The sequence below is a fragment of the Xenopus laevis genome, chromosome 3L (genome assembly GCF_017654675.1).
Source record: "Xenopus laevis strain J_2021 chromosome 3L, Xenopus_laevis_v10.1, whole genome shotgun sequence".
Lineage (NCBI taxonomy): Eukaryota > Metazoa > Chordata > Amphibia > Anura > Pipidae > Xenopus > Xenopus laevis.
The window spans coordinates 1,804,614-1,831,831 of NC_054375.1; the positions used below are offsets into that span (position 1 = coordinate 1,804,614).

Here is a 27,218-nt window from a genome sequence, read left to right on the forward strand (position 1 = left end):
CTCTTCTCTGCACTGCTGCCTCTGACTCCTGATACAACTTCCCAATATCCATTCATTCCTCATTCTCACTGGGTTTATAGTTCTGTGTAACTGTCATTGTGTCTGTCCCTTTCTCTGCACTGCTGCTTCTGACTCCTGCTTTGTATCTTCTCTCTTTGTGTTCATGAATAAAGAACCTGTTACATCTGTGCGACAGGCAAAGGGGGAGAGTGAAGAAATGCGTCTGTGAGTCAGAAATAATTGTCTCTGCACTTTGCGACTCCATAGATAATTGTATAACTACCTGTCTATGGAAGCTCTAATAATACAGTCAGCTCTGTGGGCGATTCTTCTCACTGTGCAGCAACTGTCTCTCTCTTACACATTCATTAGGCAAACGCTGTTGGTGGAGTCAGAAGCAGCAGTTCTTTACACATTCATTAGGCAAACGTTGTTTCAGGAGTCAGAAGCAGCAGTTCTTTACACATTCATTAGGCAAATGTTTCAGGAGTCAGAAGCAGCAGTTCTTTATACATTCATTAGGCAAACGCTGTTTGAGGAGTCAGAAGCAGCAGTTCTTCACACATTCATTAGGCAAATGTTTCAGGAGTCAGAAGCAGCAGTTCTTCACACATTCATTAGGCAAATGTTTCAGGAGTCAGAAGCAGCAGTTCTTTACACATTCATAAGGTAAACGTTGTTTCAGGAGTCAGAAGCAGCAGTTCTTTACACATTCATTCAGCAAATGTTGTTTCAGGAGTCAGAAGCAGCAGTTGTTTACACATAAAAGTGATTTATGTTCATTACATAAGAATTGGGTCACATAATGGGGCAGCCCCAGTATAAATGGGACCATCAGCAATAATGTGCATTTAGCTCCACGACCTGTAGCTCCACCTATGTCGATGCCCCGCCCACTCATTAAAGGCAACATTCAAAGAGAGAACAGTCTGGAAGTTTATTATAAAGGCGTTTGGGTGTAGAAAACCTTTTCCCGCTACATGTTAGTATCCTGCTCCCTCCAGAAATAGAAGAGTCACATGATTTGGGGTCCCCCCACCCCTTAAAACAAGCACAAAAAGACACACGGGTGACACTTAGTGCAAAATCAGCAATTCTGTCATTTTCCCAGACTTACAATGAACTCTTAGCGTGATGTTGCAGTTGGTCCTCTTTTTACTGAAAGCTGCTGTCTTGTTTCTAGGGTCACTGTCCCTAGCAACCAGCCATAAATAAGGACATCACTCTGGAACCAATGGCAGAATGGCAGTCAATAGGCTTCCTGGTTGCTAGGGTCACTAGAGAGAGACAGAGGAAGAATAACAAGACCAACTGCAAAGTTGCTCAGATTATTTCCATCCTCCAATTTATTTAAAATATAAATGTAAGCGGTTAACTTGTCCTTTTGTCAGAAGGCAGAATTCCCAACTGGGCCCAAGTGAAACCCATCGGCTATAAATAAGGACACCCCCTTCTCTCATTAAGATACAAAATATTTATCTGTCTGCAAAATCCAAGTTTCTCCCTTTATGAACCAAAATAAAATACTGAGTCCCCCTCCATCAAATAAACAGCCCCCCATAGGCAATGCACCCCCTGACCATATGTACACACAGTGGGAAATACAACTGCCCCCCACTGAGAAGAAAGAGATGAACTGGAGCTACTGATTGGCCAGAAGTAATGAGGGTGCAGGGAGTCGTTAGTAATAAAGTAGCAGCGATTAACCATTAGAGGGGTGAAGAGGGAGAAACAGCAGCCCCCTCCCCGCCTGACGGAACTTTCCAGCTAAACCTCTAGTGCAAATCTGCTCCGACCCACGGACTCGGATATAAAGGGGAAGTTCATTTTTAAAAAATGAGTCTGTTACAGTCTGTACAGTGAGACTCCCTCTGGGGCCGTTATGTCCAGCAATGGGGGGCAGCAGAGCAAATGTCAATCCCTGACGTCCCACCAATCGGGTCTCTCTATCTCTGCACATCAACTGCCCCCCACTGCGCCCCACTTATTCCATATCTCAGAGGGAATCGGGAAGAGAAGAGTCGCATCTCTCAGTGGGGAGACACGTGGTGATTGACATGGGGGCCGTTTGATCCCAAAAATCCCAGTCGCTGCTTATTCTTCCTCTGTTCTGTCATCTGTGGGGCAATAACCATGAACAATAGATTTTTTAAAGTGCAGGGGTAACAGAAATGGAGACAGTTGGACAAGTTGGAGACAGTAGGGCAAGATGGAGACAGTAGGGCAAGATGGAGACAGTAGGACAAGATGGAGACAGTAGGGCAAGATGGAGACAGTACAACAAGATGGAGACAGTAGGACAAGATGGAGACAGTAGGGCAAGATGGAGACAGTAGGACAAGATGGAGACAGTAGGGCAAGATGGAGACAGTAGGACAAGATGGAGACAGTACAACAAGATGGAGACAGTAGGGCAAGATGGAGACAGTAGGACAAGATGGAGACAGTAGGGCAAGATGGAGACAGTAGGACAAGATGGAGACAGTAGGACAAGAAGGAGACAGTATTGCAAGATAGAGACAGCAGGGCGAGATGGAGACAGTAGGACAAGATGGAGACAGTAGGGCGAGATGGAGACAGCAGGACAAGATGGAGACAGTACAACAAGATGGAGACAGTAGGGCAAGATGGAGACAGTAGGACAAGATGGAGACAGTAGGGCAAGATGGAGACAGTAGGACAAGATGGAGACAGTAGGACAAGAAGGAGACAGTATTGCAAGATAGAGACAGCAGGGCGAGATGGAGACAGTAGGACAAGATGGAGACAGTAGGGCAAGAAGGAGACAGTAGGACAAGAAGGAGACAGTATTGCAAGATAGAGACAGCAGGACAAGATGGAGACAGTACAACAAGATGGAGACAGTAGGGCAAGAAGGAGACAGTACGACAAGAAGGAGACAGTATTGCAAGATAGAGACAGCAGGGCGAGATGGAGACAGTAGGACAAGATGGAGACAGTAGGGCAAGATGGAGACAGTAGGGCAAGATGGAGACAGTAGGACAAGATGGAGACAGTAGGGCAAGATGGAGAAAGTAAGGCAAGATGGAGACAGTAGGACAAGATGGAGACAGTAAGACAAGATGGAGATAGTAGGGCACGATGGAGACAGTAAGAAAAGATGGAGCCAGTAGGGGAAGATGGAGACAGGAGGGCAAGATAAAGACAGTAGGACAAGATGGAGACAGTAGGACAAGATGGAGACAGTATGATTAGATGGAGACAGTAGGGCAAGAGGAAGACAGTAGGACAAGATGGAGACAGTAGGACAAGATGGAGACAGTATGATTAGATGGAGACAGTAGGACAAGAGGAAGACAGGAGGGCAAGATGGAGACAGTAGGACAAGATGGAGACAGTAGGGCAAGATGGAGACAGTAGGACAAGATGGAGACAGTAGGGCAAGATGGAGACAGTAGGGCAAGATGGAGACAGTAGTGCAAGATGGAGACAGTAGGACAAGATGGAGACAGTAGGGCAAGATGGAGACAGTAGGGCAAGATGGAGACAGTAGGACAAGATGGAGACAGTAGGACAAGATGGAGACAGTAGGGCAAGATGGAGACAGTAGGGCAAGATGGAGACAGTAGAACAAGATGGAGACAGTAGGGCAAGATGGAGACAGTATGGCAAGATGGAGACAGTAGGACAAGATGGAGACAGTAGGGCAAGATGGAGAAAGTAAGGCAAGATGGAGACAGTAGGACAAGATGGAGACAGTAAGACAAGATGGAGATAGTAGGGCACGATGGAGACAGTAAGAAAAGATGGAGCCAGTAGGGGAAGATGGAGACAGGAGGGCAAGATAAAGACAGTAGGACAAGATGGAGACAGTAGGACAAGATGGAGACAGTATGATTAGATGGAGACAGTATGATTAGATGGAGACAGTAGGGCAAGAGGAAGACAGTAGGACAAGATGGAGACAGTATGATTAGATGGAGACAGTAGGGCAAGAGGAAGACAGTAGGACAAGATGGAGACAGTAGGACAAGATAGAGACAGTATGATTAGATGGAGACAGTAGGACAAGAGGAAGACAGGAGGGCAAGATAAAGACAGTAGGACAAGATGGAGACAGTAGGGCAAGATGGAGACAGTAGGACAAGATGGAGACAGTAGGGCAAGATGGAGACAGTAGGACAAGATGGAGACAGTAAGACAAGATTGAGAGAGTAGAACAAGAGGGAGACAGTAGGACAAGACAGAGACAGTAAGACAAGATGGAGACAGTGGGACAAGACAGAGACAGTAGGACAAGATGGAGACAGTGGGGCAAGATGGAGACAGTAGAACAAGACGGAGACAGTAAGACAAGATGGAGACAGTAGGGAAAGATGGAGACAGTAGGACAAGATGGAGACAGAAGGACAAGATGGAGACAGTAGGACAAGATGGAGACAGTAGAACAAGATGGAGACAGTAGGACAAGATGGAGATAGTAGGGAAAGATGGAGACAGTAGGACAAGATGGAGACATAAGGACAAGATGGAGACAGTAAGACAAGATGGAGACAGTAGAACAAGATGGAGACAGTAAGACAAGATGGAGACAGTAGGGAAAGATGGAGACAGTAGGGAAAGATGGAGACAGTAGGACAAGATGGAGACAGTAGGGCAAGATGGAGACAGTAGGACAAGATGGAGACAGTAGGGCAAGATGGAGATAGTAGGGCAAGATGGAGACAGTAGGGCAAGATGGAGACAGTAGGGCAAGAAGGAGACAGTAGGACAAGAAGGAGACAGTATTGCAAGATAGAGACAGCAGGACAAGATGGAGACAGTACAACAAGATGGAGACAGTAGGGCAAGAAGGAGACAGTAGGACAAGAAGGAGACAGTATTGCAAGATAGAGACAGCAGGGCGAGATGGAGACAGTAGGACAAGATGGAAACGGTTAGGGCAAGATGGAGACAGTAGGACAAGATGGAGACAGTAGGGCAAGATGGAGACAGTAGGACAAGATGGAGACAGTAGGGCAAGATGGAGAGCGTAGTGCAGGATGGAAACAGAAGGACAAGATGGAGACAGTAGGACAAGATGGAGACAGTAGGGCAAGATGGAGACAGTAGGACAAGATGAGACAGTAGGACAAGATGGAGACAGTAGGGCAAGATGGAGACAGTAGGGCAAGATGGACACAGTAATGCAGGATGGACACAGTAGGACAAAATGTAGACATTAGGGAAAGATGGAGACAGTAGGACAAGATGGAGACAGTAGGACAAGATGGAGACGTAGGACAAGATGGAGACAGTAGGACAAGATGGAGACAGTAGGACAAGATGGAGATGTAGGACAAGATGGAGATGTAGGACAAGATGGAGATGAAGGACAAGATGGAGACAGTAGGACAAGATGAAGACAGTAGGACAAGATGGAAACAGTAGGACAAGATGGAGACGGTAGGGCAAAATGGAGACAGTAGGGCAAGATGGAGACGGTAGGGCAAGATGGAGACGGTAGGGCAAGATGGAGACGGTAGGGCAAGATGGAGACGGTAGGGCAAGATGGAGACGGTAGGGCAAGATGGAGATGGTAGGGCAAGATGGAGACGGAGATGGAGACGGTATGACAAGATGGAGACAGTATGACAAGATGGAGACAGTAGGACAAGATGGAGACAGTAGGACAAGATGGAGACAGTAGGACAAGATGGAGACAGTAGGACAAGATGGAAACAGTAGGACAAGATGGAGACAGTAGTAGAAGGTGAAGAGAGTAGGTGTGACCATATACCTGCTCCTTCAGCTCAGCCAGTTGGCCCGACAGCTGCTTGACCAGACTCATGGTGGTTTCCAGTTTATCCTGCAGGTTTCGTATCTCATTCTGCTCGTTCTCCCCCTCGCTGCTGACCAGGGACATTGCTCGCATCCGTGGGAACCAATCAAGATTCTTCTCCTAAAAGAGTGGGGAGAAGAAAGATTTTGGGTCTGAGTGACAGAATCACTAGTAGAGAGAAGGCCGTGTATATAAAGCCGTGTGTTGCTGCAGCCCTGTGTGATTATCAGCAGGGAAATTCCCTGTTTAGCAAGAGGAATTTAGGATGTAGTTGGCCTTTAAGCAGGAACGCAGGGTTGCGATTGGCTAAGCCATGATAAAGAATGAATAATCAGATTAAGAGGGTCGTTAATCATTTTACCCACATTTAGGGCCCTGTCAAACAGTTTTCCCCAGGACTTGTCTCCGCCCCCAGGGAGCGCACAGTTATTTACAGGACCTTCTGATGCCTCTTGTCTGTTCTACGGGTCTAAAACCCAGTTAATAAGCCTGGAAATCCACCGACGCGGGAAGAAGCGGCTTGGCACTACCAGGCAACATTTGCTGAGCAGATGGTATTGGTATAAAATAGAAAGAATCCGCTTCCCAAATTTGAACAAACTCGAGCGAGAACATCCGGGAGGTTTGTGTCAGAGAAGACGGCCCATGTCTGGGCTGATAAGCTTACACTCGCTCAACCACTACGTTTAGTGCAGCTGCTCTCCATGAACTGGTCAGTATGACGGGGCCACAGACTCTGCATCGGGGCCACTACAGGGTAACGAGCTTTGTTAGTGACTCTATCTGGCGGTTGGGTGGCAGTCAGTGTTTACCATCAATTCTGCCTGAGATCTATTGCTCCTAATGTGACACGGGTCGGACCAGCCTTTAATATAGTTCTACAGAGAGGATCCGGCTCTTCATATGTCTCCCTCCCACACACGCTGATCCCAACACCTGCTCCACATATTCATTCTACTAGAAATAAAGGGGCTCGGGTCTACTAAGCTGTGCTAGGCAAGGACTAGATCATTGGTCGTTTCATCATCTGGCCACACAATCTGCTCCACCCTCATACTGTAATGCCTAATGGAAGCGGCATGGCAGCTCCCTCCCGTAATTATAAATACAAATCTACAGACTTACCACTATCATTTGCGCAACGTAGCTCTCAGGTCCTGTATACTCCGTGGGGTCCTTGACCTTTACCAGCACGATGAAGTACAAGTAGTGCCACATGCAGTGCTCAGACAAGATGTGCTCCTCAAAGGAAACCGTTTTATTATCAAACTTGTCTCTTTCGAGTCCTGGAAAGAGAGAGAAACCTACGGTTACATATTCTCTGCTTCAGCCAACACATCCCACCATACCTGGAACCCTAAGCAGAGAAGCTGCCATTTTGTTTGGGGCAACACTCTCACGATTGACTTCTGCCAGTTCCATAATTACACATGGTAGGTCCCACCAGGGAGTGGTAACAGTCATGGAGAACGTACCACAGATGAAGCAGGTGGTCTTCAAGATCTCCTCTTTCTTCTGTTTCTCACTCCTGAGATCGGCGAAGGTGTCAATGATGACTCCAAAGATGAGGTTAAGGACGATGATGATGACGATGAAGTAGAAGAGAAGGTCGTACACCACTCTGGCAGCAAAGAGCGGCTCCTGTGAGAGGAACCTAAGTCAGGAGTATTTTTTACTGGGCGGGGGGGGTGTTAAGGACAATTGGGTTCCAATTAATGCAAAGGGAGAGTATGAATGGGAAGCAAGGCTCTAGCATGGATCCGTGAGGCTTTTACTGTATCCCTGGGTGATTGGTTACTACCCATGAGGCCCTTCAGGACCCCAATGTTGGGTTCCCAAGTGGCTTTCATAGATCCCATGGCTAGGGGTGGCTCCACTGACTTTAAACTCTCTCGTTGGTTAATGAAAACCCAGAAGGGCCTTTAGACAATACTTCTCGTGTCACACTTCCGAGGAGCCCCAATCACTGTGATTGGACAGGGGAGAGCGGTGTCCCACCTATCAGCCAATGTGCAGTGGAGAAGACTATGGGGCCAACTCAGGAGCTTGCACTTCATAATACTCACGTCCTTCGAAGGTTTCCGCAGAACATCACCCACTCCTCCTCCATTGCGCAGCCCCTGGTTCAACACGGTGACAATGCACATCAGGAGGGTGTCGCACGCCCGCTCCCTGCTTTCCTCATCAACATCATCTAAATCTGCAGAAAATGGGACGATAAATACCCAGTGGAGGATCATGGGTATCAGCAGTAGGGGGCGCTCATCTGGCTGGACAGAGAGTATAACTAAGTACCGGGGGGCCCATCCCATGCCATTGGGGCCCATGTTAGAAGCTATTACATGCCAGGTCATAAACCCTATTATTGTAGGAAGCAGAACTCCACCTAAAAACACTTTTCCCCATAATTTAAGAAAATTAAATTCTAATGAATCCGAGTCAGACTTGGAAGTTGAGGCGGCTGTGCTCGGAGAATTTTGGGGGAAATGGTTAAGTGTCTAAGAACAGATGATGTCAGAGAAATAAGAATCATTTTTCTTTGCACCGTTTGGTAAATATTGACTCCGTTCACTGGTTGCAGCCTGCAGCGGTTTTACATAACGCGTCTCTCCCAGTCACATGGGAAGTCATTCGGCCCCTCAATGACTCTTTGTACAAGGAGCCGGCGCTGAGAGTGGAGTCCCATTGGGGAAGGTGAATACTGACAGAATCTCAGAGAGGGAAACCACGAGGGCCCTGAGAGGGAATCCTGATTTGCCCCTTTTGGCCTGAGTTACACCGACTGTCATGTGATTGTGTTTGTGTCACTTGGAACTAAGGAACATGAGCTCAGGGAGGAGCGAGAATAAAGGAGAATTCAAAGAAGAATTTAATGTCAGAATGAACTCTCAGCGTCTGCTCATCTTATTTGTATATCATTTATTTTTACTTTCCTATTCAGTCCTTCTCTTTCTCATCATTGCGAAGTAGGGCAAGATGGAGACAGTAGGACAAGATGGAGACAGTAGGACAAGATGGAGACAGTAGGACAAGATGGAGAAAGTAGGACAAGATGGAGACAGTAGGGCAAGATGGAGACGGTAGGACAAGATGGAGACAGTAGGACAAGATGGAGACAGTAGGACAAGATGGAGACAGTAGGACAAGATGGAGACAGTAGGGCAAGATGGAGACAGTAGGACAAGATGGAGACAGTAGGACAAGATGGAGACAGTAGGACAAGATGGAGACAGTAGGACAAGATGGAGACAGTAGGACAAGATGGAGACAGTAGGGCAAGATGGAGACAGTAGGACAAGATGGAGACAGTAGGACAAGATGGAGACATTAGGACAAGATGGAGACAGTAGGACAAGATTGAGACAGTAGGACAAGATGGAGACAGTAGGACAAGATGGAGACAGTAGGACAAGATGGAGACAGTAGGGCAAGATTGAGAAAGTAGGACAAGATGGAGACAGTAGGGCAAGATTGAGAAAGTAGGACAAGATGGAGACAGTAGGACAAGATGGAGACAGTAGGGCAAGATTGAGAAAGTAGGACAAGATGGAGACAGTAGGACAAGATTGAGAAAGTAGGACAAGATGGAGACAGTAGGACAAGATGGAGACAATAGGGCAAGATGGAGACACTAGGAAAAGATGGAGACAGCAGAACAAGATGGAGACAGTAGAAGAAAATGGAGACAGTAGGACAAGATGGAGACAGTAGGACAAGATGGAGACAGTAGGACAAGATGGAGATAGTAGGGCAAGATGGAGACAGTAGGGCAAGATTGAGAAAGTAGGACAAGATGGAGACAGTAGGGCAAGATTGAGAAAGTAGGACAAGATGGAGACAGTAGGACAAGATGGAGACAGTAGGACAAGATGGAGACAGTAGGACAAGATGGAGACAGTAGGACAAGATGGAGACAGTAGGGCAAGATTGAGAAAGTAGGACAAGATGGAGACAGTAGGACAAGATTGAGAAAGTAGGACAAGATGGAGACAGTAGGACAAGATGGAGACAATAGGGCAAGATGGAGACACTAGGAAAAGATGGAGACAGCAGAACAAGATGGAGACAGTAGAAGAAAATGGAGACAATAGGGCAAGATGGAGACAGTAGGACAAGATGGAGATAGTAGGACAAGATGGTGACAGTAGGATAAGATGGAGACAGTAGAAGAAAATGGAGACAGTGGGGCAAGATGGAGACAGTAGAACAAGATGAAGACAGTAGGACAAGATGGAGACAGTAGGGCAAGATGGATGCAGTAGGACACAATGAGGCAGTAGGACAAGATGGAGACAGTAGGATGAGTTGGAGACAGTAGTGTAACATGGAGGAAGTATGACAAGATGGAGACAGTAGGACAAGATGGAGACAGTAGGGCAAGATGCTGACAGTAGGGGGACTTGGAGACAGTAAGGCAAGTTGGAGAAAGTAGGATGAGATGGAGACAGTAGATCAGGATAGAGACAGTAGGACAAACTAGAGAAAGTAAGGTAAGATGGAGACAGTATGACAAAATGGAGACAGTAGGGCAAGATGGAGACAGTAGGGAGAGATGGAGACAGTAGGACAAGTAGGATGAGATGGAGACAGTAGATCGGGATGGAGACAGTAGGACAAACTAGAGAAAGTAAGGTAAAATGGAGACAGTATGACAAAATGGAGACAGTGGGGCAAGATGGAGACAGTAGGACAAGATGGAGACAGTAGGGCAAGATGGAGACAGTAGGACAAGATAGAGACAGTAGGACAAGATGGAGATAGTAGGGCAAGATGGAGACAGTAGGGCAAGATTGAGAAAGTAGGACAAGATGGAGACAGTAGGGCAAGATTGAGAAAGTAGGACAAGATGGAGACAGTAGGACAAGATGGAGACAGTAGGACAAGATGGAGACAGTAGGACAAGATGGAGACAGTAGGACAAGATGGAGACAGTAGGGCAAGATTGAGAAAGTAGGACAAGATGGAGACAGTAGGACAAGATTGAGAAAGTAGGACAAGATGGAGACAGTAGGACAAGATGGAGACAATAGGGCAAGATGGAGACACTAGGAAAAGATGGAGACAGCAGAACAAGATGGAGACAGTAGAAGAAAATGGAGACAATAGGGCAAGATGGAGACAGTAGGACAAGATGGAGATAGTAGGACAAGATGGTGACAGTAGGATAAGATGGAGACAGTAGAAGAAAATGGAGACAGTGGGGCAAGATGGAGACAGTAGAACAAGATGAAGACAGTAGGACAAGATGGAGACAGTAGGGCAAGATGGATGCAGTAGGACACAATGAGGCAGTAGGACAAGATGGAGACAGTAGGATGAGTTGGAGACAGTAGTGTAACATGGAGGAAGTATGACAAGATGGAGACAGTAGGACAAGATGGAGACAGTAGGGCAAGATGCTGACAGTAGGGGGACTTGGAGACAGTAAGGCAAGTTGGAGAAAGTAGGATGAGATGGAGACAGTAGATCAGGATAGAGACAGTAGGACAAACTAGAGAAAGTAAGGTAAGATGGAGACAGTATGACAAAATGGAGACAGTAGGGCAAGATGGAGACAGTAGGGAGAGATGGAGACAGTAGGACAAGTAGGATGAGATGGAGACAGTAGATCGGGATGGAGACAGTAGGACAAACTAGAGAAAGTAAGGTAAAATGGAGACAGTATGACAAAATGGAGACAGTGGGGCAAGATGGAGACAGTAGGACAAGATGGAGACAGTAGGGCAAGATGGAGACAGTAGGGAGAGATGGAGACAGTAGGACAAATAGGATGAGATGGAGACAGTAGGACAAGATGGAGACAGTAGAACAAGATGGAGACAGTAGGACAAGATAGAGACAGTAGGGCAAGATGGAGACAGTAGGGCAAGATGGAGACAGTAGGGAGAGATGGAGACAGTAGGACAAGATGGAGACAGTACGACAAGATGGAGACAGTAGGGCAAGATGGAGACAGTAGGACAAGATGGAGACAGTAGGACAAGCTGGAGACAGTAATGCAAAATGGAGACAATAGGGTGGTGTGGAGAAAGTAGGGCAAGTTGGAGAATGAAGGATCAGATGGAGACAGTAAAAGACCAACCTGGAATAGTTATTGTTGTGGAACAGTTTTCCTTCTGACAGGTGTTCATCATGGTGGTCAGAGGTGATGTTCTGATTTCTCCGTGTCCTAACAGAGAGAAGCAGTCAAACCATAAGGTGTATTAGATTAGATCTACTAAAACTGAAGTCTAAGAATCAGAAGGATCAAAACATGGAGCCAATTGTATTGGAAGAGAATACAGCCTAAGGCAGGTGTCTATTTGAGCTACTCATCTGATCTGTTATCCACCCTGAACCAAATAACAGGAGCTTACGCAGATCTGGGGTCTTCAGCCTGTCCACGTCCATGATGAAGTCGTCCTTCAGGAAGAGAAAGCCGATAATGGAGAAGAGGTAGACGAGGATGAGGGCGAGCACGGCGGTCAGAATGATGGAGCGACCGTTCCTTGTCACACTCTTAATAACGTTCAACAGGGTTTCTTCCCGATACACCAAATCAAACAGCTGCATAAGCGGGATGAGACAATGCACTGGTCAGCACTAATCTCCCCCAGTACTTACCCAGGTACAGAGCTCTTCTCTGTACTTCCTGCTCCTGGGCTGTTCTCTTTCCCATGGTCAGACAGGAACCTCCCCCTGGGTAAGTGAATCCAATCTCCCCCAGTACTTACCCAGGTACAGAGCTCTGATTCTCTGTACTTCCTGCTCCTGGGCTGTTCTCTTTCCCATGGTCAGACAGGAACCTCCCCCTGGGTAAGTGAATCCAATCTCCCCAGTACTTACCCAGGTACAGAGCTCTGATTCTCTGTACTTCCTGCTCCTGGGCTGTTCTCTTTCCCATGGTCAGACAGGAACCTCCCCTGGGTAAGTGAATCCAATCTCCCCCAGTACTTACCCAGGTACAGAGCTCTGATTCTCTGTACTTCCTGCTCCTGGGCTGTTCTCTTTCCCATGGTCAGACAGGAACCTCCCCCTGGGTAAGTGAATCCAATCTCCCCCAGTACTTACCCAGGTACAGAGCTCTGATTCTCTGTACTTCCTGCTCCTGGGCTGTTCTCTTTCCCATGGTCAGACAGGAACCTCCCCCTGGGTAAGTGAATCTCCCCCAGTACTTACCCAGGTACAGAGCTCTGATTCTCTGTACTTCCTGCTCCTGGGCTGTTCTCTTTCCCATGGTCAGACAGGAACCTCCCCCTGGGTAAGTGAATCCAATCTCCCCCAGTACTTACCCAGGTACAGAGCTGTGATTCTCTGTACTTCCTGCTCCTGGGCTGTTCTCTTTCCCATGGTCAGACAGGAACCTCCCCCTGGGTAAGTGAATCCAATCTCCCCCAGTACTTACCCAGGTACAGAGCTGTGATTCTCTGTACTTCCTGCTCCTGGGCTGTTCTCTTTCCCATGGTCAGATAGGAACCTCCCCCTGGGTAAGTGAATCCAATCTCCCTCAGTACTTACCCAGGTACAGAGCTCTGATTCTCTGTACTTCCTGCTCCTGGGCTGTTCTCTTTCCCATGGTCAGACAGGAACCTCCCCCTGGGTAAGTGAATCTCCCCAGTACTTACCCAGGTACAGAGCTCTGATTCTCTGTACTTCCTGCTCCTGGGCTGTTCTCTTTCCCATGGTCAGACAGGAACCTCCCCCTGGGTATACAAATCCAACCCGCCCCCCATTATTAGTATATTTATGTGGAAACTCACCAAGAAGCTGTAGAAGAACTCATGAACGAAGAGGCCGAGCATGCAGACGATCACATAAACCACGTGATAGAGAAACGCCATGTCCATTATAACTGCCCGGTAGCCTCTGGTGAACGTTCCGCGGTTCCCAACAAAACTCACAAGAAACACGACTTTATTCCAAAGCTGTGGGAGGGCAGAGAGGGGGGCAGAGACATTATTTAAAGTGGGGCAACTTTGGAACAACCCCCACAGGCAACTCGCACACCCAGGGCTAGATATAAATACAATGGGGTCTGTAATGGGAATTCTGGGAGTCCAGGTGGGACTATGGGGTCCAGACCAGAGTTTGCCAGTAGATACAGATACTTATTGGGCCCCAGTAGGATATTTTGTAGCCAGAATATTCCCGTGAGAACTAAACTTACATTGCCAGCTCCCAGCAGTATGAGTGTCGGTGCCAAACCAATGGTATAAATGGACCTCAGCATCACCGACACCAGGAAGGGTCGGATACCGAATGGTTTGGGCAACATAAATAACATGGTCGTACAGACTGACAGCGCGACCCACAGCAGCACCGAAAATAATGGGGAGAGGGTTCCTGGAAAACAAGAAAATAACATGAGAGACTGTTCCACTTACAAATTATACCCAATATATTCACCAACAGCAGCACATTGTATAGACTGGGGTAAACCTCCTCCCACTGCAGCACGTACAGTAGGTACAGTAGGTATGTGGGTAGGTAGTTTGTGTACAGGTGGGGGAGGGGAGGGATACACAGTCCCAGTACAGTAGGTACAGTAGGTATGTGGGTAGGTAGTTTGTGTGCAGGTGGGAGAGGGGAGGGATACACATTCCCAGTACAGTAGGTACAGTAGGTATGTGGGTAGGTAGTTTGTGTGCAGGTGGGGGAGGGTGGGATACACAGTCCCAGTACAGTAGGTACAGTAGGTATGTGGGTAGGTAGTTTGTGTGCAGGTGGGAGAGGGGAGGGATACACAGTCCCAGTACAGTAGGTACAGTAGGTATGTGGGTAGGTAGTTTGTGTGCAGGTGGGGGAGGGATACACAGTCCCAGTACAGTAGGTATGTGGGTAGGTAGTTTGTGTGCAGGTGGGAGAGGGGAGGGATACACAGTCCCAGTACAGTAGGTACAGTAGGTATGTGGGTAGGTAGTTTGTGTGCAGGTGGGAGAGGGGAGGGATACACAGTCCCAGTACAGTAGGTACAGTAGGTATGTGGGTAGGTAGTTTGTGTACAGGTGGGAGAGGGGAGGGATACACAGTCCCAGTACAGTAGGTACAGTAGGTATGTGGGCAGGTAGTTTGTGTGCAGGTGGGAGAGGGGAGGGATACACAGTCCCAGTACAGTAGGTACAGTAGGTATGTGGGTAGGTAGTTTGTGTGCAGGTGGGGGAGGGTGGGATACACAGTCCCAGTACAGTAGGTACAGTAGGTATGTGGGTAGGTAGTTTGTGTACAGGTGGGGGAGGGGAGGGATACACAGTCCCAGTACAGTAGGTATGTGGGTACAGTAGGTATGTGGGCAGGTGGGAGAGGGGAGGGATACACAGTCCCAGTACAGTAGGTACAGTAGGTATGTGGGTAGGTAGTGTAATATACAGGTTAATAGAGTGGGATGACTCTCAATGCCAGACAATGTATATAGTGGTGCTGAGTATCGTTACTCAGAGAAGAGGGATCTGGTTATGAGGAATATGGAGAGAGAGAAATGATTCAGGCGCTGCTGATATATCAGAACATTGGGGTCCCAGTGGTATTTGGGGGTTCCACTAATCACATCATTACAGAGTCAGTAAGTGGAAGGGGCAGTGGAGGAGAATTTGGAGGAGAATCCGCTGGTCTCAGCAGTTTTTTTCCGCTGGTCCCTTTGGAGCCGAGAGCAGGAGAATAAATTGAGCATTTAAAGTGACAGTACCAGACAGGTGAGACGCTTAATGAAAGGCCTTTTTGCACATGACAAAATCTCTCACCCCAAACGATCTGTCCTCCCCCAACGCCGACCTGTCATTCCCCCTCCAGCCGCGTCTCTTATTAGCGACTTTATCCTGACACTGCTCTTCACTTTAACTGCCGAATATTCATTAAAGGGAAAGCGAAACGCACATTTATATTTATATCTTGATTTGAACTCGTTACATTTTCGTTTACAGAATAAAACTTTGAAACCAAGTATCAGGCGGCTCAAAGTCTCCGGGATTCGGGAGCCTTGTCACCGCTACACTGTAGCCCAGGGCATTAAAATTTGATTGTGAGCTCTAGGGGACAGCTGGCAGCATTATAGAAGGGTAATGGTAAATGTAACCATCAGTGTTTTAAAGGGGAAGCGATCATCATAATTACAGTGAATTCACAATGATATTCTGACAGATTCCCCTACTTGGTAAACAAAGGGGGTTATGTAATAGCATGGCTAAGCCACTTTTCAATTGGTCTTCATTTTTTTATAGTTTTTTTTAATTACATTTTCTTCTGGCTCTTTCCAGCTTTCAAATGAGGGGGTCACTGACCCCATCTAAAAAAAACAATTGCTCTGTAAGGCTACGAATATATTCTTTTTATTTCTCATCTTTCTATTCAGGCCTTTCCTATTCACATTCCATTCTCCTATTCAAATCCGTGCATGGTTGCTAGGGTAGTTTGCACCCTAGCAACCAGATTTAGAGAAAGAGATCCGGAATAAAAAGCCTAATAACTCAAAAAACCACAAATAATAAAAAATGAAAACCAATAGCAAATTATCTCAGAATATCCCTCTCTACACAGGGTCCGACTGGGCCGGCAGGACACTGGGAAAAAACCCGGTGGGCCCAGGCTCTTGTGGCCCAGACCCAAGGGGCCGGATGGGGGTTGCGGCTGAGGGTGGGGGGCCAGAAGAAGGCTTTGCAAATGGGGCAGGGGCTTGGGGGGGGGGTCTCCACATTTTTAAAGGTAAAGAACCCCTTTAAGTTTGCCCAGAAGCAGTAACCCATAGCAACCAATCAGCAGGTAGCATTTACTGGTCACCTGTTTAAAACTAATCATCTTATTTGTTGCTAGTGGTTACTGCTTCTGGGCAAACTTAGTGCCTTTTATTACACATAGGCGTTTGTGTATATATATATATATATATAGATATATATATATATATAAAATAAAATAAAAAGAAGCCTTACAACAGGAAACCATGATGCAGGAAGTAGTTGGTAGAAAAGGAATCTGTTTCTGATACACCACCAATGAATGACACTTTATTTGTGCAGTGCTACCAGGTGTATGTATGAAATGCTAGGGTTACGGGGGATGCTGGGAGTTGTAGTTCAAAGGCTCATTCTCTCCAGTAAAGAATAAACATTCCCTGCGGCATTAGGGAGCACATGGGCAGGCGCAGGCTGATCCCAGGACATGCTGCCAAGACAAACACACAAATAAGTGGGAGATGCAAGAAAAGGAGACGCCACACGTGATAAATCATCCCCTAGGGAGTCAACAAAGCCGCTTGTGTCTCGGGCAGAAAAAGAAACCTGTAAACAGAGTCGTTGCCAATGGTTGGCTGGGCCGCGGCAAGGAAGGGGTGTGACAGAGACACGAGGAGGGACACGTGAACCCAACAAAGAATCAGTAAAGAGACGGATCATGTGCTGCCGGGAAACCCACAAACACGGGCACTGCCCCGAGACAAACACCGAGAAAATCAACTGCTGAAATAGTTGTGATAATGTCTGTGACTTGTACTAACCCTCCTGCTGTATAACTGCTCATCCCCTTAATGTTATACAGTGGCTCATTCTAAGCAACTTTCCAATTGGTCTTCATTGTTTGTTTTTTATAGTTTTTGCATTATTTGCCTTCTTCTTCTTCTGACTCCAGCTTTCAAATGAGGGTCACCGACCCTCATCTAAAAAACACATGCTCTGTAAGGCTACAAATGTATTGTTATTGTTACTTTTTATTCCTCATCTTTCTATTCAGGCCTCTCCTATTCATATTCCTGTCTCTTATTCAAATCAATGCATGGTTGCTAGGGGAATGTGGACCCTAGCAACCAGATACCTGCTGAAATCTTTCCTCTTTCTATTCAGGCCTCTCCTATTCATATTCCAGTGTATTATACAAATCAATGCCTGGTTGCTAGGGGAATGTGGACCCTAGCAACCAGCTACCTGCTGAAATCTTTCCTCTTTCTATTCAGGCCTCTCCTATTCGTATTCCAGTGTATTATATAAATCAGTGAATGGTTGCTAGGGGAACGTGGAGACAGACAGGGGGTGCACATAAGGAGGGTTATGGGTGAAACGTGTAGGAGGGGAGAGGGGACCCACTGAACTCTCAACTGAACCACTGAGCGAGGGACACAGACTTGCACCCACGGGGCTCATTCACATGCACAACACAAACACTCGCCAGTACCTCTCATGACTATCAACTTGCCTTCGTCCCCATCATCACCGAAGGGATAGAACAGCGCCACCGCCAGGTTGATGAACACGGCCAGATTGAACGAGATGCTGCCCCACAGGGAGATGTGACGGGAGAACCAGAACAGGGCGGGATTATCTGCAAATACAGACACCTCAATATAACATACAATATCAATACAATCTTCCCTGTCCCTCCCCCTACCTAACTTTCTGTCACACCTCCATCCCTCCCCTTTCTTAACTTCCTGTCACACCTCAATCCCTCCCCCTTTCTAATTTCCTGTCACAACTCTGCCACTTCCCTAACTTCCTGTCATACCTCCATCCCTCCCCCTTCTTAACTTCCTGTCACACCTCCATTCCTCCCCCTTAATAACTTCCTGTCACCCTCCATCCCTCCCCCTTAATAACTTCCTGTCACACCTCCATCCCTCCCCCTTAATAACTTCCTGTCACCCTCCATCCCTCCCCCTTAATAACTTCCTGTCACCCTCCATCCCTCCCCCTTAATAACTTCCTGTCACACCTCCATCCCTTCCCCTTCTTAACTTCCTGTCACACCTCCATCCCTCCCCCTTAACTTCCTGTCACCCTCCATCCCTCCCCCTTAATAACTTCCTGTCACACCTCCATCCCTTCCCCTTCTTAACTTCCTGTCACACCTCCATCCCTCCCCCTTCTTAACTTCCTGTCACACCTCCATCCCTTCCCCTTTTTAACTTCCTGTCACACCTCCATCCCTCCCCCTTTCTAACTTCCTGTCACCCTCAATCCCTCCCCCTTAATAACTTCCTGTCACACCTCCATCCCTCCCCCTTAACTTCCTGTCACACCTCCATCCCTCCCCCTTTCTAATTTCCTGTCAGATCTCAATCCCTCCCTCTTTCTTACCACCTGTCACACTTCCATCCTTCCCCCTCCTAACTTCCTGTCACACCTCCTTCCTTCATAATTTCCTGTCACACCTCTCCCACTTCCCTAACTTCCTGTCCCACCTCAATCCCTCCCTCTTTCTAACTTCCTGTTACACCTCTGTCCCTCCCCTTTCCGGAGCTGAAGTGGCTGCTGGAGCAGTCCGTCACACACAGTTGTAGGTACAGGTAAGAAATCCTGTGCAACTAATGAAAGGGGAAGTTAAACCTTAAACATTTATTTAAAAAATGAAAAACACAAATACTTGAACTTTTTTGGAAAAACTCCAACCCTTCTATACTTTTATCTTTTTTCCCTATAATAACAATGGCATGAAGAGGAGGGCGGCACCTTCTTATCACTGGGGGGCACAAGTGTGGGAGGAGCCAGTGGGGATGTGCGTGGGAGGCCTGAGAGCGTTTGTGCTCAGTGATTGGCAGGTGCCAGAGGGGAGTCACGTGTCAGAGAAGATTAATGAAATATTGAAAGGTACAATATGTACTGAGTCAGGACTGGGGGTGCATCTCTGAATACAAAGACATGGGAATGGGCAGAATACTAGTGTGTGCGTCTCTCTCCTCCTCTCTCTGAGTGTGAGCAGCTCGTTAGACTCATTTACACACGAGGAAGCAGAAGAGCTGGGTCTATAGACAAAGTCCTGACCTGAGTTCTCCCTGAGCAGAAGGTGGAGAAGATCACCTGAGAACGTTTCTGGGGCTCCGGGGTTAGAAAATTGTGAGAGCAGCAGGACAGATACCTGGGCTCTGTATATACATGAACAACAAAGAACTGGCCTACTGAGTGCAGCAAACACAAACAAATGTACTGCAACAGCTGCTTGTTATGTCTATATAACTGCCCCATCATTCCCTATCAACTCCAGTCTGGGGTCCTTTCTCTTACCCCCCAAACAACTTACTTCTGATCTTCTTCTGCCACTTCATCTCATTATACAGATCCTCCGTCTGCTGGAAAAAGTGGTTCACTTTACTGCCCTGTTCATCTCGCTCCGTAGAGTTAAATACCCGACACATGGATTCCTTGGTCAGAAACTCACAGATATTGGGCACCGGGAACACAATCTGCTCCATGGTCCTGTCGTGCCGCACAATCTGTCATATAGAAAGAAACTGCCATCAATTGCCCAGAGCATTCCTTCTCTGTATATTTGTATTTATACATATGGGAGGAGGAGGTGCCATATTGATTCCCTTAGACAGTACAGTATGAGGGTATAGCTTATTGTGTGCCCAGAACATTCCTTCTCTGTATATTTGTATTTATACATATGGAGGAGGAGAGTGCCATATTGATTCCCTTAGACAGTACAGTATGAGGGTATAGCTTATTGTGTGCCCAGAACATTCCTTCTCTGTATATTTGTATTTATACATATGGGAGGAGGAGGAGGTGCCATATTGATTCCCTTAGACAGTACAGTATGAGGGTATAGCTTATTGTGTGCCCAGAACATTCCTTCTCTGTATATTTGTATTTATACATATGGGAGGAGGAGGGGCCATATTGATTCCCTTAGACAGTACAGTATGAGGGTATAGCTTATTGTGTGCCCAGAACATTCCTTCTCTGTATATTTGTATTTATACATATGGGAGGAGGAGGTGCCATATTGATTCCCTTAGACAGTACAGTAGAGGGTATAGCTTATTGTGTGCCCAGAACATTCCTTCTCTGCATGGGTGTCCGCAGAAAATTTTCCAGGGTGGGGCAAGGAGGCATCTGTGGGTGGGCCTGTGAGATAGGTGGGTGTGTCACTGCCATCAGGGGGTGGAGCTATGCCACGGCGATCAGCCGATCGCCGGGTCAATCAAGGGAATCCTGCACAGTTTCCCTAATTTGAAAAAACCATCCAGGAAGTTTTGACCCGGGAAACCCTTCAAAATACCGGTTGTCTGACAAGTGGCAACCCTAGTTCACACAAAGATGGCAAAGTGGCAAGTTCATGTATAAATACCCCAGAACTCACAAACAGATGGTACAGTGGCAAGTACATGTATAAATACCCCCAGAACTCACAAACAGATGTACAGTGGCAAGTACATGTATAAATAACCCCCAGAACAGATGGTACAGTGGCAAGTACATGCATAAATACCCCCAGAACTCAAAAATAGATGGCACAGGGGGCAAGTACATGCATTAAATTACCCCAGAACTCACAGACAGATGGCACAGGGGCAAGTACATACATAAATACCAGCAGAACACACAAACAGATGGCACAGGGGCAAGTAATGTATAAATACCCCAGAACTCACAAGTACAAGGCTGCATACTGCAATAGATAGGCTTTCCTTCGGGATCGCGACAAAACCACAGTAAGCTGGGGCCAATGCACGAACATGTGGAAACTTATGTGCACAGTCCCAGGGGGGGGCACTGCCCCCTCTTGCCCCCCTCTGTGGACGCCCATGCTTCTCTGTATATTTGTATTTATACATATGGGAGGAGGGAGCTGCCATATTGATTCCCTTAGACAGTACAGTATGAGGGTATTGCTTATTGTGTGCCCAGAACATTCCTTCTCTGTATATTTGTATTTATACATATGGGAGGAGGAGGTGCCATATGATTCCCTTTAGACATTTACAGTATGAGGGTTATAGCTTATTGTGTGCCCAGAACATTCCTTCTCTGTATATTTGTATTTATACATATGGGAGGAGGAGGTGCCATATTGATTCCCTTAGACAGTACAGTATGAGGGTATTGCTTATTGTGTGCCCAGAACATTCCTTCTCTGTATATTTTTTATTTATACATATGGGGAGGAGTGCCATATTGATTCCCTTAGACAGTACAGTATGAGGGTATAGCTTTATTGTGTGCCCAGAACATTCCTTCTCTGTATATTTGTATTTATACATATGGGAGGAGGAGTGCCATATTGATTCCCTTAGACAGTACAGTATGAGGTATAGCTTATTGTGTGCCCAGAACATTCCTTCTCTGTATATTTGTATTATACATATGGGAGGAGGAGGTGCCATATTGATTCCCTTAGACAGTACAGTATGAGGGTATAGCTTATTGTGTGCCAGAACATTCCTTCTCTGTATATTTGTATTTATACATATGGGAGGAGGAGGTGCCATATTGATTCCCTTAGACAGTACAGTATGAGGGTATAGCTTATTGTGTGCCCAGAACATTCCTTCTCTGTATATTTGTATTTATACATATGGGAGGAGGTGCCATATTGATTTCCCTTAGACAGTACAGTATGAGGGTATAGCTTATTGTGTGCCCAGAACATTCCTTCTCTGTATATTTGTATTTATACATATGGGAGGAGGAGGTGCCATATTGATTCCCTTAGACAGTACAGTATGAGGGTATAGCTTATTGTGTGCCCAGAACATTCCCTGCCAGTACAAGTCTTGCTCCAGTACCTCTATCTGGGCCGTGTGATTGGCGTAGTATTTCAGCGCCTCGTCGCCTTCTTCTGGATCCAGTCCTGGTTTTAGCATGTGTTGCAGAGTCTTGTTGTGCCGTGCCAGCTGAAAGAGAGATTTCGATATCAGTGACCCATAGACCACGCCTCCCCAAGGAAGGAGCTGCCATACCAACTGCTGGACCGAGATCCAGTGATTAGCCATCAAGCTGGGGGGGGGGAAACTTTTTGAGAGTCAGTAGCCTGTTAGGCAAGGGGGGGGGCACAGAAACGTGAGCCTGGTGAGAAAGGCAATGGTTTCAAATTTACATTTTGCTGAGAAAGTTGTCAAATCATTTGGCTCAGTGAGTGGAGCCCCCCGTGGGACCCCGAGTAACAGAAGCAAAAGCCGAGCGGATTCCATTCCCTCCCGGGATGTGACACAATCACAGGGCTGCGTAGGTTTGTGATTAGGACATTTATTTTTGGAGAGTGAACTGCTGCTCAGACTGCGAGCCTGCGGGGAACGAGACGTCTCGGCCAATCAATTCACAGGATTCATTTCTCCATCTCAGGAAAAGGAACCTTTAGTACATAGCTTTATAAAGGGGAAGTAAACTGCATGGCCCTTTATTTTCCTACATACAATACACATGGGAATTATTAGGTTTATTATCCTGCACAGAGCTACCATAATGCCAACCTAAACTGCCAGATTAAAGGGGAAGTTTTCTTTTAAATAAAGTGTTGGTATGTAGGCAGCTTACCCACATCCATTCATTCCTTATTCTCACTGGGTTTATAGTTCTGTGTAACTGTCATTGTGTCTGTCCCTTTCTCTGCACTGCTGCTTCTGACTCCTGATACAACTTCCCAATATCCATTCATTCCTCATTCTCACTGGGTTTATAGTTCTGTGTAACTGTCATTGTGTCTGTCCCTTTCTCTTCTCTGCACTGCTGCTTCTGACTCCTGATACAACTTCCCAATATCCATTCATTCCTCATTCTCACTGGGTTTATAGTTCTGTGTAACTGTCATTGTGTCTGTCCCTTTCTCTGCACTGCTGCTTCTGACTCCTGATACAACTTCCCAATATCCATTCATTCCTCATTCTCACTGGGTTTATAGTTCTGTGTAACTGTCATTGTGTCTGTCCCTTTCTCTTCTCTGCACTGCTGCCTCTGACTCCTGATACAACTTCCCAATATCCATTCATTCCTCATTCTCACTGGGTTTATAGTTCTGTGTAACTGTCATTGTGTCTGTCCCTTTCTCTGCACTGCTGCCTCTGACTCCTGATACAACTTCCCAATATCCATTCATTCCTATTCTCACGGGTTTATAGTTCTGTGTAACTGTCATTGGTCTGTCCCTTTCTCTGCACTGCTGCTTCTGACTCCTGATTACAACTTCCCAATATCCATTCATTTCCTCATTCTCACTGGGTTTATAGTTCTGTGTAACTGTCATTGTGTCTGTCCCTTTCTCTTCTCTGCACTGCTGCCTCTGACTCCTGATACAACTTCCCAATATCCATTCATTCCTCATTCTCACTGGTTTATAGTTCTGTGTAACTGTCATTGTGTTCTGTCCCTTTCTCTGCACTGCTGCTTCTGACTCCTGATACAACTTCCCAATATCCATTCATTCCTCATTTCTCACTGGGTTTATAGTTCTGTGTAACTGTCATTGTGTCTGTCCCTTTCTCTTCTCTGCACTGCTGCTTCTGACTCCTGATACAACTTCCCAATATCCATTCATTCCTCATTCTCACTGGGTTATTAGTTCTGTGTAACTGTCATTGTGTCTGTCCCTTTCTCTTCTCTGCACTGCTGCTTCTGACTCCTGATACAACTTCCCAATATCCATTCATTCCTCATTCTCACTGGGTTTATAGTTCTGTGTAACTGTCATTGTGTCTGTCCCTTTCTCTTCTCTGCACTGCTGCCTCTGACTCCTGATACAACTTCCCAATATCCATTCATTCCTCATTCTCACTGGGTTTATAGTTCTGTGTAACTGTCATTGTGTCTGTCCCTTTCTCTGCACTGCTGCTTCTGACTCCTGATACAACTTCCCAATATCCATTCATTCCTCATTCTCACTGGGTTTATAGTTCTGTGTAACTGTCATTGTGTCTGCCAATAAGATCACTGCAGAAAACTGATAATGTGCAATACTTTAACTCCTTCACACACCAGTAAGAACGTTTGAAAAAGAAAAATATATTCAGAGCATGAGATTAACCATAGACAAGCCAGTAAGATCACTGCAGAATACTAATTCACTGGATAATATATTCAGAGCACTACATTAACCCAGGACATGCCAGTAACATCACTGCACTGACCCCAAACACTCCAGTAAATGGATATTGAGCACCACCAAATTAATATATTTGTGAGATCACTGCAAAATAACTTCTGAGCATTGCATTAACCCTAAACATGCCAGTAAAGTCATCTGAGAAAATGAATTCAGAGCATGCCGTTTACTCGAGACGAGTTTATTGCAACAAAACACATTCAGAGCACTGAATTAACTGTAGATATACCACCGAGATCACTGCAGAAAATGACTTCCGAGCATTGCATTAACCCCACACATGCCAGTAAAGTCACCTGAGAAAATAGATTCAGAGCATGATGTTTACTCGAGACAAGTTTATTGCAACAAAACACATTCAGAGCACTGAATTAACCATAGATATACCACTGAGATCACTGCAGAAATTGACTTCGGCCAATTGCATTAACCCCATCCAGTAGAATCACTGGAGAAAATGGATTCAGAGCATGCTGTTTACTCGAGACACGTTTTTTTGCAGGAAACAGATTCAGAGCATTGTATTAACCCCAGATATACCACTGAGATCACTTTGTCGCATTGCATTAACCCCATCCATGCCAGAAAAGTCACTGGAGAAAATGGATTCAGAGCATGCCGCTTACTCAAGACGAGTTTATTGCACGAAACAGATTTAGAGCATTGCATTAACCCCAGATATACCACTGAGATCACTGCAGAAAACTGATAATCATTGCATTTCCCCCACACGCCAGGAAGTTCATATCTAAAATGATGTCGTTCTCTCTCTCTCTTATGGCTTCACTTATTCTCTAACAAACTCTTTTTCTTTGATTCCATGGCATCACCTGCCTCGGACACTTTCTCTATAACGTGGGGTTAAAAAGCAGAGGCTTTATTGATGGCAAGGGAATTAAAGGGAACTGTCAGCACAAGGAAGAGAGAGAGAAGCAGGACGCAACTCCCTGTAACCTGCACCTGATTTAGCACCTTCTCTGTGACCCGCGTGACATTTATTCGCCTCTATTCAGAGCGGGTCAGGGAATTACAAGAAAGACCATTGCACTTCTGGTAAAGAGGAGGAGGAGGAGGAGGAAGGATGTTGCTGCTGTGGTTAAAGCGATTCCAACTCCCCGTGCCCTCCCAAGAAGAGAACAGATAAAGAACGAACGTCTGTCTGAGGTCTGGCAGATGGAAGAGGGGCAAATAGGGAACTAGAAACTCAAATCTGGCCAAAAAACAGAACCTTTTTCGAAAAAATTCCACCTGCAGAGCCAGAAACAGAGACACTCGCTGGCTGAGCAACTCCCTGCATCTGCAAATCTAGAAACAGGCACGGTCCTGCTGCGTGTTCTAGATCCCAGCACTAACACAGGAAACACTAACTGTCACCCTATTCACACTGAACTCTAACGCACACACACAAGTAGGAGCTGCCATATTGCTTCCCTGTACGAGGGCACAGCGTATACTCTGCTAATAACTGCTGAGGCGGACGCACATAGAATCACCCCCGTGCCCTTTGCGTCGGGGAGACGTGTTTTTGTTTACAGGGGTGATGCACTTTCGCTATGACACGACATACAGTAATTACAGGGCGCCGGGGATTAGACACACAAAGGCTGCGGCGTAACGGAGAGGAAATTACCTTTATCTTTTCTAACGTCTCTTACATTTAAAGGTCAGGTTTGTGGTCAATCAGGCAGAAAATCGAGTGTGTGAGCGAGGGGCGCTGCAGGAGACGTGTTACCACTTGTAAAACCAACAGGGAAAAAACTCAGATGAATTCACTGTGGTCTGAGACTTCACTGAATAAGAGAAACAGTCATTCTCTCACTTTAGGAAATCCCCTTTATGCCACCCCAAAACAAAATCCCCCTAATTTACCAGAAGTTTCGTCTCTGAGACGAGGGACCCTAATTACATCAAACAAACAAGCACAAATAAACACTCACCCCAAATCTCCCCCTAACTGACCTTCATACTGGGCCCCCTTAGCTCATAACAAGGTTACAGATATATAGAAACATTGGGGTGTCACCCTGCTATAGTTCCAGGGGTACCCAGGGTACAAATAAACACTCACCCCAAATCTCCCCCTAACTGACCTTCAGACTGGGCCCCCCTTAGCTCATAACAAGGTTACAGAATATATAGAAACATTGGGGTGTCACCCTGCTATAGTTCCAGGGGTACCCAGGGTACAAATAATCACTCACCCCAAATCTCCCCCTAACTGACCTTCAGACTGGGCCCCCTTAGCTCATAACAAGGTTACAGATATATAGAAACATTGGGGAAACAGTCACCCTGCTATAGTTCCAGGGGTACCAGGGTACAAATAAGCACTCACCCCAAATCTCCCCCTAACTGACCTTCAGACTGGGCCCCCTTAGCTCATAACAAGGTTACAGATATATAGAAACATTGGGGTGTCACCCTGCTATAGTTCAGGGGTACCCAGGGTACAAATAAAACACTCACCCCAAATCTCCCCCTAACTGACCTTCAGACTGGGCCCCTTAGCTCATAACAAGGTTACAGATATATAGAAACATTGGGGTGTCACCCTGCTATAGTTCCAGGGGTACCCAGGGTACAAATAAGCACTCACCCCAAAATCTCCCCCTAACTGACCTTCAGACTGGGCCCCCTTAGCTCATAACAAGGTTACAGA

General features: G+C 46.4%; 1 protein-coding gene across 1 annotated transcript in view; it reads right to left on the minus strand.

Moving 5' to 3' along the window:
* Window positions 1-923: 923 nt before the first annotated feature.
* Window positions 924-27,218, minus strand: part of LOC108710178 (inositol 1,4,5-trisphosphate receptor type 2) — a 106,742-nt gene continuing 80,447 nt past the window's right edge. The window contains exons 44-55 of the mRNA XM_041585473.1: window positions 22,251-22,358; window positions 19,757-19,949; window positions 17,936-18,061; window positions 13,929-14,104; window positions 13,522-13,686; window positions 12,139-12,328; window positions 11,865-11,951; window positions 7,849-7,982; window positions 7,258-7,423; window positions 6,908-7,068; window positions 5,741-5,902; window positions 924-2,117 (exon numbers count right to left, since the gene is read on the minus strand). Coding sequence (XP_041441407.1) covers window positions 2,031-2,117; window positions 5,741-5,902; window positions 6,908-7,068; window positions 7,258-7,423; window positions 7,849-7,982; window positions 11,865-11,951; window positions 12,139-12,328; window positions 13,522-13,686; window positions 13,929-14,104; window positions 17,936-18,061; window positions 19,757-19,949; window positions 22,251-22,358 — 1,755 coding nt within the window. The 3' untranslated portion in view covers window positions 924-2,030. The remainder of the gene's footprint in view (window positions 2,118-5,740; window positions 5,903-6,907; window positions 7,069-7,257; window positions 7,424-7,848; window positions 7,983-11,864; window positions 11,952-12,138; window positions 12,329-13,521; window positions 13,687-13,928; window positions 14,105-17,935; window positions 18,062-19,756; window positions 19,950-22,250; window positions 22,359-27,218) is intronic.